Source organism: Oncorhynchus keta, chromosome 3 (assembly GCF_023373465.1).
Source record: "Oncorhynchus keta strain PuntledgeMale-10-30-2019 chromosome 3, Oket_V2, whole genome shotgun sequence".
In the NCBI taxonomy this organism is placed as follows: domain Eukaryota; kingdom Metazoa; phylum Chordata; class Actinopteri; order Salmoniformes; family Salmonidae; genus Oncorhynchus; species Oncorhynchus keta.
Window position 1 is genome coordinate 29560348 of NC_068423.1, and position 10927 is coordinate 29571274.

Sequence of the window (10927 nt, forward strand, 5' to 3'; positions counted from 1 at the left end):
TTCTAGACCCAGACAGCTGTAGGGAGAGATCCAGACTAACTCTGTCTCTTCTAGACCCAGACAGCTGTAGGGAGAGATCCAGACTAACTCTGTCTCTTCTAGACCCAGACAGCTGTAGGGAGAGATCCAGACTAACTCTGTCTCTTCTAGACCCAGACAGCTGTAGAGAGAGATCCAGACTAACTCTGTCTCTTCTAGACCCAGACAGCTGTAGGAGAGATCCAGACTAATTAACCCTGTCTCTTCTAGACCCAGACAGTTGTAGGGAGAGATCCAGACTAACTAACTCTGTCTCTTCCAGACCCAGACAGCTGTAGGGAGAGATCCAGACTAACTCTGTCTCTTTTAGACCCAGACAGCTGTAGGGAGAGATCCAGACTAACTCTGTCTCTGTCTCTGATGTCTTCTAGACACGGACAGCTGTAGGGAGAGATCCAGACTAATTAACTCTGTCTCTTCTCTAGACCCAGACAGCTGTAGGGAGAGATCCAGGCTAACTAACTCTGTCTCTGTCTCTAGACCCAGACAGCTGTAGGGAGAGATCCAGACTAACTAACTCTGTCTCTTCTAGACCCAGACAGCTGTAGGGAGAGATCCAGACTAACTCTGTCTCTGTCTCTAATGTCTTCTAGACCCAGACAGCTATAGGGAGAGATCCAGACTAACTCTGTCTCTCTTCTAGACCCAGACAGCTGTAGGGAGAGATCCAGGCTAACTAACTCTGTCTCTGTCTCTCATGTCTTCTAGACACAGGCAGCTGTAGGGAGAGATCCAGAACTAACTCTGTCTCTGTCTCTAATCTTCTAGACCCAGACAGCTGTAGGGAGAGATCCAGACTAACTCTGTCTCTTCTAGACCCAGACAGCTGTAGGGAGAGATCCAGACTAATTAACCCTGTCTCTTCTAGACCCAGACAGCTGTAGGGAGAGATCCAGACTAACTAACTCTGTCTCTTCCAGACCCAGACAGCTCTAACTCTGTCTCTTTAGACCCAGACAGCTGTAGGAGAGATCCAGACTAACTCTGTCTCTGTCTCTGATGTCTTCTAGACACGGACAGCTGTAGGGAGAGATCCAGACTAATGTCTCTGTCTCTAATGTCTTCTAGACCCAGACAGCTGTAGGGAGAGATCCAGGCTAACTAACTCTGTCTCTGTCTCTAATGTCTTCTAGACCCAGACAGCTGTAGGGAGAGATCCAGACTAACTAACTCTGTCTCTGTCTCTAATGTCTTCTAGACCCAGACAGCTGTAGGGAGAGATCCAGACTAACTCTGTCTCTGTCTCTAATGTCTTCTAGACCCAGACAGCTATAGGGAGAGATCCAGACTAACTCTGTCTCTGTCTCTAATGTCTTCTAGACCCAGACAGCTGTAGGGAGAGATCCAGGCTAACTAACTCTGTCTCTGTCTCTCATGTCTTCTAGACACAGGCAGCTGTAGGGAGAGATCCAGGCTAACTAACTCTGTCTCTGTCTCTAATGTCTTCTAGACCCAGACAGCTGTAGGGAGAGATCCAGACTAACTCTGTCTCTGTCTCTAATGTCTTCTAGACCCAGACAGCTGTAGGGAGAGATCCAGGCTAACTCTGTCTCTGTCTCTAATGTCTTCTAGACCCAGACAGCTGTAGGGAGAGATCCAGGCTAACTAACTCTGTCTCTGTCTCTAATGTCTTCTAGACACAGACAGCTGTAGGGAGAGATCCAGGCTAACTCTGTCTCTGTCTCTAATGTCTTCTAGACCCAGACAGCTGTAGGGAGAGATCCAGGCTAACTAACTCTGTCTCTGTCTCTAATGTCTTCTAGACCCAGACAGCTGAAGGGAGAGATCCAGACTAACTCTGTCTCTGTCTCTAATGTCTTCTAGACCCAGACAGCTGTAGGGAGAGATCCAGGCTAACTCTGTCTCTGTCTCTAATGTCTTCTAGACCCAGACAGCTGTAGGGAGAGATCCAGGCTAACTCTGTCTCTGTCTCTAATGTCTTCTAGACCCAGACAGCTGTAGGGAGAGATCCAGGCTAACTCTGTCTCTGTCTCTAATGTCTTCTAGACCCAGACAGCTGTAGGGAGAGATCCAGGCTAACTCTGTCTCTGTCTCTAATGTCTTCTAGACCCAGACAGCTGTAGGGAGAGATTCAGGCTAACTCTGTCTCTGTCTCTCATGTCTTCTAGACCCAGACAGCTGTAGGGAGAGATCCAGACTAACTAACTCTGTCTCTTCTAGACCCAGACAGCTGTAGGGAGAGATCCAGACTAACTAACTCTGTCTCTTCTAGACCCAGACAGCTGTAGGGAGAGATCCAGACTAACTCTGTCTCTTCTAGACCCAGACAGCTGTAGGGAGAGATCCAGACTAACTCTGTCTCTTCTAGACCCAGACAGCTGTAGGGAGAGATCCAGACTAACTCTGTCTCTTCTAGACCCAGACAGCTGTAGGGAGAGATCCAGACTAACTCTGTCTCTTCTAGACCCAGACAGCTGTAGAGAGAGATCCAGACTAACTCTGTCTCTTCTAGACCCAGACAGCTGTAGGGAGAGATCCAGACTAATTAACCCTGTCTCTTCTAGACCCAGACAGTTGTAGGGAGAGATCCAGACTAACTAACTCTGTCTCTTCCAGACCCAGACAGCTGTAGGGAGAGATCCAGACTAACTCTGTCTCTTTTAGACCCAGACAGCTGTAGGGAGAGATCCAGACTAACTCTGTCTCTGTCTCTGATGTCTTCTAGACACGGACAGCTGTAGGGAGAGATCCAGACTAATTAACTCTGTCTCTGTCTCTAATGTCTTCTAGACCCAGACAGCTGTAGGGAGAGATCCAGGCTAACTAACTCTGTCTCTGTCTCTAATGTCTTCTAGACCCAGACAGCTGTAGGGAGAGATCCAGACTAACTAACTCTGTCTCTGTCTCTAATGTCTTCTAGACCCAGACAGCTGTAGGGAGAGATCCAGACTAACTCTGTCTCTGTCTCTAATGTCTTCTAGACCCAGACAGCTATAGGGAGAGATCCAGACTAACTCTGTCTCTGTCTCTAATGTCTTCTAGACCCAGACAGCTGTAGGGAGAGATCCAGGCTAACTAACTCTGTCTCTGTCTCTCATGTCTTCTAGACACAGGCAGCTGTAGGGAGAGATCCAGGCTAACTAACTCTGTCTCTGTCTCTAATGTCTTCTAGACCCAGACAGCTGTAGGGAGAGATCCAGACTAACTCTGTCTCTGTCTCTAATGTCTTCTAGACCCAGACAGCTGTAGGGAGAGATCCAGGCTAACTCTGTCTCTGTCTCTAATGTCTTCTAGACCCAGACAGCTGTAGGGAGAGATCCAGGCTAACTAACTCTGTCTCTGTCTCTAATGTCTTCTAGACACAGACAGCTGTAGGGAGAGATCCAGGCTAACTCTGTCTCTGTCTCTAATGTCTTCTAGACCCAGACAGCTGTAGGGAGAGATCCAGGCTAACTAACTCTGTCTCTGTCTCTAATGTCTTCTAGACCCAGACAGCTGAAGGGAGAGATCCAGACTAACTCTGTCTCTGTCTCTAATGTCTTCTAGACCCAGACAGCTGTAGGGAGAGATCCAGGCTAACTCTGTCTCTGTCTCTAATGTCTTCTAGACCCAGACAGCTGTAGGGAGAGATCCAGGCTAACTCTGTCTCTGTCTCTAATGTCTTCTAGACCCAGACAGCTGTAGGGAGAGATCCAGGCTAACTCTGTCTCTGTCTCTAATGTCTTCTAGACCCAGACAGCTGTAGGGAGAGATCCAGGCTAACTCTGTCTCTGTCTCTAATGTCTTCTAGACCCAGACAGCTGTAGGGAGAGATTCAGGCTAACTCTGTCTCTGTCTCTCATGTCTTCTAGACACAGACAGCTGTAGGGAGAGATCCAGGCTAACTCTGTCTCTGTCTCTCATGTCTTCTAGACCCAGACAGCTGTAGGGAGAGATTCAGGCTAACTCTGTCTCTGTCTCTCATGTCTTCTAGACCCAGACAGCTGTAGGGAGAGATCCAGACTAACTCTGTCTCTGTCTCTCATGTCTTCTAGACCCAGACAGCTGTAGGGAGAGATTCAGGCTAACTCTGTCTCTGTCTCTCATGTCTTCTAGACCCAGACAGCTGTAGGGAGAGATCCAGACTAACTCTGTCTCTGTCTCTCATGTCTTCTAGACCCAGACAGCTGTAGGGAGAGATCCAGACTAACTCTGTCTCTGTCTCTAATGTCTTCTAGACCCAGACAGCTGTAGGGAGAGATCCAGGCTAACTAACTCTGTCTCTGTCTCTAATGTCTTCTAGACCCAGACAGCTGTAGGGAGAGATCCAGGCTAACTCTGTCTCTGTCTCTAATGTCTTCTAGACCCAGACAGCTGTAGGGAGAGATCCAGGCTAACTAACTCTGTCTCTGATGTCTTCTAGACCCAGACAGCTGTAGGGGGAGATCCAGACTAACTAACTCTGTCTCTGTCTCTCATGTCTTCTAGACCCAGACAGCTGTAGGGAGAGATCCAGGCTAACTAACTCTGTCTCTGTCTCTAATGTCTTCTAGACCCAGACAGCTGTAGGGGGAGATCCAGACTAACTAACTCTGTCTCTGTCTCTCATGTCTTCTAGACCCAGACAGCTGTAGGGAGAGATCCAGGCTAACTAACTCTGTCTCTGTCTCTAATGTCTTCTAGACCCAGACAGCTGTAGGGAGAGATCCAGGCTAACTAACTCTGTCTCTGTCTCTAATGTCTTCTAGACCCAGACAGCTGTAGGGAGAGATCCAGGCTAACTAACTCTGTCTCTGTCTCTAATGTCTTCTAGACCCAGACAGCTGTAGGGAGAGATCCAGGCTAACTAACTCTGTCTCTGTCTCTCATGTCTTCTAGACCCAGACAGCTGTAGGGAGAGATCCAGGCTAACTAACTCTGTCTCTGTCTCTCATGTCTTCTAGACACAGACAGCTGTAGGGAGAGATCCAGACTAACTCTGTCTCTGTCTCTCATGTCTTCTAGACCCAGACAGCTGTAGGGAGAGATCCAGGCTAACTAACTCTGTCTCTGTCTCTCATGTCTTCTAGACACAGACAGCTGTAGGGAGAGATCCAGACTAACTCTGTCTCTGTCTCTCATGTCTTCTAGACCCAGACAGCTGTAGGGAGAGATCCGGGCTAACTAACTCTGTCTCTGTCTCTCATGTCTTCTAGACCCAGACAGCTGTAGGGAGAGATCCAGGCTAACTAACTCTGTCTCTGTCTCTCATGTCTTCTAGACCCAGACAGCTGTAGGGAGAGATCCAGGCTAACTAACTCTGTCTCTGTCTCTCATGTCTTTTAGACCCAGACAGCTGTAGGGAGAGATCCAGGCTAACTAACTCTGTCTCTGTCTCTAATGTCTTCTAGACCCAGACAGCTGTAGGGAGAGATCCAGGCTAACTAACTCTGTCTCTGTCTCTAATGTCTTCTAGACCCAGACAGCTGTAGGGAGAGATCCAGGCTAACTAACTCTGTCTCTGTCTCTAATGTCTTCTAGACACAGACAGCTGTAGGGAGAGATCCAGACTAACTAACTCTGTCTCTGTCTCTCATGTCTTCTAGACACAGACAGCTGTAGGGAGAGAGACTCCTGTCTCTGTCTCTCATGTCTTCTAGACACAGACAGCTGTAGGGAGAGATCCAGACTAACTCTGTCTCTGTCTCTCATGTCTTCTAGACCAGACAGCTGATGTCTTCTAGACCCAGACAGCTGTAGGGAGATCCAGACTAACTCTGTCTCTGTCTCTCATGTCTTCTAGACCCAGACAGCTGTAGGGAGAGATCCAGACTAACTCTGTCTCTGTCTCTCATGTCTTCTAGACCCAGACAGCTGTAGGGAGAGATCCAGACTAACTCTGTCTCTGTCTCTCATGTCTTCTAGACCCAGACAGCTGTAGGGAGAGATCCAGACTAACTCTGTCTCTGTCTCTAATGTCTTCTAGACCCAGACAGCTGTAGGGAGAGATCCAGACTAACTAACTCTGTCTCTGTCTCTCATGTCTTCTAGACCCAGACAGCTGTAGGGAGAGATCCAGGCTAACTAACTCTGTCTCTGTCTCTCATGTCTTCTAGACACAGACAGCTGTAGGGAGAGATCCAGGCTAACTAACTCTGTCTCTGTCTCTAATGTCTTCTAGACCCAGACAGCTGTAGGGAGAGATCCAGGCTAACTAACTCTGTCTCTGTCTCTAATGTCTTCTAGACCCAGACAGCTGTAGGGAGAGATCCAGGCTAACTAACTCTGTCTCTGTCTCTAATGTCTTCTAGACCCAGACAGCTGTAGGGAGAGATCCAGGCTAACTAACTCTGTCTCTGTCTCTCATGTCTTCTAGACACAGACAGCTGTAGGGAGAGATCCAGACTAACTCTGTCTCTGTCTCTCATGTCTTCTAGACACAGACAGCTGTAGGGAGAGATCCAGACTAACTCTGTCTCTGTCTCTAATGTCTTCTAGACACAGACAGCTGTAGGGAGAGATCCAGGCTAACTAACTCTGTCTCTGTCTCTCATGTCTTCTAGACACAGACAGCTGTAGGGAGAGATCCAGGCTAACTAACTCTGTCTCTGTCTCTAATGTCTTCTAGACCCAGACAGCTGTAGGGAGAGATCCAGGCTAACTAACTCTGTCTCTGTCTCTAATGTCTTCTAGACCCAGACAGCTGTAGGGAGAGATCCAGGCTAACTAACTCTGTCTCTGTCTCTAATGTCTTCTAGACCCAGACAGCTGTAGGGAGAGATCCAGGCTAACTAACTCTGTCTCTGTCTCTAATGTCTTCTAGACACAGACAGCTGTAGGGAGAGATCCAGACTAACTCTGTCTCTGATGTCTTCTAGACCCAGACAGCTGTAGGGAGAGATCCAGACTAACTCTGTCTCTGTCTCTCATGTCTTCTAGACCCAGACAGCTGTAGGGAGAGATCCAGACTAACTCTGTCTCTGTCTCTAATGTCTTCTAGACCCAGACAGCTGTAGGGAGAGATCCAGACTAACTCTGTCTCTGTCTCTCATGTCTTCTAGACCCAGACAGCTGTAGGGAGAGATCCAGACTAACTCTGTCTCTGTCTCTAATGTCTTCTAGACCCAGACAGCTGTAGGGAGAGATCCAGACTAACTAACTCTGTCTCTGTCTCTCATGTCTTCTAGACCCAGACAGCTGTAGGGAGAGATCCAGGCTAACTAACTCTGTCTCTGTCTCTCATGTCTTCTAGACACAGACAGCTGTAGGGAGAGATCCAGGCTAACTAACTCTGTCTCTGTCTCTAATGTCTTCTAGACCCAGACAGCTGTAGGGAGAGATCCAGGCTAACTAACTCTGTCTCTGTCTCTAATGTCTTCTAGACCCAGACAGCTGTAGGGAGAGATCCAGGCTAACTAACTCTGTCTCTGTCTCTAATGTCTTCTAGACCCAGACAGCTGTAGGGAGAGATCCAGGCTAACTAACTCTGTCTCTGTCTCTCATGTCTTCTAGACACAGACAGCTGTAGGGAGAGATCCAGACTAACTCTGTCTCTGTCTCTCATGTCTTCTAGACACAGACAGCTGTAGGGAGAGATCCAGACTAACTCTGTCTCTGTCTCTAATGTCTTCTAGACACAGACAGCTGTAGGGAGAGATCCAGGCTAACTAACTCTGTCTCTGTCTCTCATGTCTTCTAGACACAGACAGCTGTAGGGAGAGATCCAGGCTAACTAACTCTGTCTCTGTCTCTAATGTCTTCTAGACCCAGACAGCTGTAGGGAGATCCAGGCTAACTAACTCTGTCTCTGTCTCTAATGTCTTCTAGACCCAGACAGCTGTAGGGAGAGATCCAGGCTAACTAACTCTGTCTCTGTCTCTAATGTCTTCTAGACCCAGACAGCTGTAGGGAGAGATCCAGGCTAACTAACTCTGTCTCTGTCTCTAATGTCTTCTAGACACAGACAGCTGTAGGGAGAGATCCAGACTAACTCTGTCTTTGTCTCTCATGTCTTCTAGACACAGACAGCTGTAGGGAGAGATCCAGACTAACTCTGTCTCTGTCTCTCATGTCTTCTAGACACAGACAGCTGTAGGGAGAGATCCAGACTAACTCTGTCTCTGTCTCTCATGTCTTCTAGACACAGACAGCTGTGAACGCTGGATGAACTGTAAGTCTGAGTTCCTGAAGAAATACATGATCAAAGTCTCCAACGACCTCCCCAGCTGCCCCTGCTCCTACCCCACCGAGGTGGCCTACAGCACGGCCGACGTCCCCGACCCCGCCACACGCCGGGCCTTCCGCTGGAAAGACGCCAGCGGCCCCAAGGAGAAACTAGCGATCTACAAACCCACGGCCCGGTACTGCATCCGCTCCATGTTAACTCTAGAGTCCACTACTCTGGCCGCACAGCACTGCTGCTACAATGACAACATGAAGCTCATCACCCGGGGTAAAGGAGCAGGAACACCCAACCTCATCAGCAACGAGTTCTCTGCTGACCTCCACTACAAGGTCGACGTCCTGCCCTGGATCATCTGTAAGGGGGACTGGAGTCGCTATAACCAGGTCAGGCCTCCTAACAACGGGCAGAAGTGTCCAGACAACCCCCTGGATGAGGATTATCACAAACAGGTGGAGGACGCTCAAGAGTTTTAGAACTGGAGAGATGAACATGAGAAAGAGAGAGAGAGAAAAAAAAAAAAAACGATCTGAGAAATGTTTATGAATCTGGTACTTCAATTGGTGCTTCAAACCATCCATGAGTGTTTTTAGACTTTGGAACTCGGTGCCATATGAACAGGACTGTTGACTGTTGTGACAACGATGAGACCGAGGTAAACAGGACTGTTGACTGTTGTGACAACCATGGGACCGAGGTAAACAGGACTGTCTGTTGATCAGCCAACGTGATGAAGACGATGAACTGGTCTCGTCTTCATCATAATCACAGTCTATAAGTCATGTCAGGTCTTTGTTTCTATGACATATCAAATCAAATTATATTCAAAGTCAAACTGTATGATGGATTTTTGACAAATATTTTTTCTGATAATAATTCTATAAATGTTTGGTTTAAAAGGGATAGCTTGGTGTAGCTTCATAAAAAGGGAAAATTACTTTTCATGTTTTAGATTTGTTTTGTAAGTTTTTAGTTTGTTTCTGATTGGCCAAAAGGAGAGCACAGGGATTCTTAATTGGCTGAATGATCAGATCCAAATCTCCATGTTTTGAGTCACACCCTCCTAACCTATCAGAATAGAGAGCGAGAGATCCCTGACCTATCAGAAGAGAGAGAGAGCGAGACATCCCTGACCTATCAGAATAGAGAGCGAGAGATCCCTGACCTATCAGAAGAGAGAGAGAGCGAGACATCCCTGACCTATCAGAAGAGAGAGAGAGAGAGACATCCCTGACCTATCAGAAGAGAGAGAGAGAGACATCCCTGACCTATCAGAAGAGAGAGAGAGAGAGACATCCCTGACCTATCAGAATAGAGAGAGAGAGACATCCCTGACCTATCAGAAGAGAGTGAGAGACACAGAGAAGATCCCTGACCTATCAGAAGAGAGAGAGACATCCCTGACCTATCAGAATAGAGAGCGAGAGATCCCTGACCTATCAGAAGAGAGAGAGAGACATCCCTGACCTATCAGAAGAGAGAGAGAGAGAGAGACATCCCTGACCTATCAGAAGAGAGTGAGAGACACAGAGAAGATCCCTGACCTATCAGAAGCGAGAGACAGAGAGAGAGAGATCCCTGACTTCTCAGAATCAGAAAGTGTCTTTTGCTGTGGATATCACAGTTGTAACTAAGTGTAAAGGAGTCTTGTAACATCCAGAATCTACAGAGCGATGGGTTAGCATTCTGCTCATTGGTAGCTGTAATATTCAGGTTAGCATTCTGCTCATTGGTAGCTGTAATATTCAGGTTAGCATTCTGCTCATTGGTAGCTGTAATATTCAGGTTAGCATTCTGCTCATTGGTAGCTGTAATATTCAGGTTAGCATTCTGCTCATTGGTAGCTGTAATATTCAGGTTAGCATTCTGCTCATTGGTAGCTGTAATATTCAGGTTAGCATTCTGCTCATTGGTAGCTGTAATATTCAGGTTAGCATTCTGCTCATTGGTAGCTGTAATATTCAGGTTAGCATTCTGCTCATTGGTAGCTGTAATATTCAGGTTAGCATTCTGCTCATTGGTAGCTGTAATATTCAGGTTCCCATATTTGTTCCCATGTATGCTTATACGCTTGTTTATTTAGCATGCCGTTTTTCTTCTTCTTCCCAATCGCCCCTCTTCCGTATCGATCCCTCCCTCCAGATCATTCTCTCCGGGTATATAAAAAAAAAAGCGTTATTTTTGTAGAGTATTTATTAAGTTGTAGATGTATGTCCCAAAATGTTGGGTGTCCATGATCGTTGTCGTTGATTGGTTTCTGACTAGATGCTAACTTGAGATGGGACCCGCACTCAAAACGAAATCATCACGATTGGCTTAAATCGTTCATTGATTGATATTGATCAGAGATTTTTCAGCCAAAAACTTGGATTGAGCCGCTCATCTCAAATTAGGATTCGGCCCAAAAAGAAAACACGAATAGGAAATGTGTGAATACAGCTGTACGGGGAAAAAGATTGTGATATAAATGTTTAAATAAAAAATGTTTAAATAAAAAACATGAAGTAAAATGTAAGAGATAATGTACTTCCTATATTTAATTTGTTCTATTAGTTTATAATGACGATCTGTTCTTAATGTGGAGTAGCCAGATTATACAGTCAGTAAAAAGAGGAATAAGCAGAACACAACCTCTTGAGATTATTATAGAATAGGACTATTATCAAGTTTGTTATAGGAATTAGAATGACTTATTAGGATGACTTGTTATTGGGATGACTTGTTATTAGGATGATTTGTTATTAGGATGACTGGTTATTAGGATGACTGGTTATTAAGATGACTTGT

The 10927-nt window shown here is 46.6% G+C and overlaps 1 protein-coding gene across 1 annotated transcript in view; it reads left to right on the plus strand.

The window, feature by feature from the left end:
• LOC127915580 (isthmin-1-like) overlaps positions 1-10652 on the plus strand; it is a 67688-nt gene extending 57036 nt beyond the window's left edge. The window contains 1 exon segment of the mRNA XM_052495827.1: positions 8099-10652. Within this exon segment, the coding sequence (XP_052351787.1) occupies positions 8099-8616 (518 nt within the window). The 3' untranslated portion in view covers positions 8617-10652.
• Positions 10653-10927: the final 275 nt, after the last annotated feature.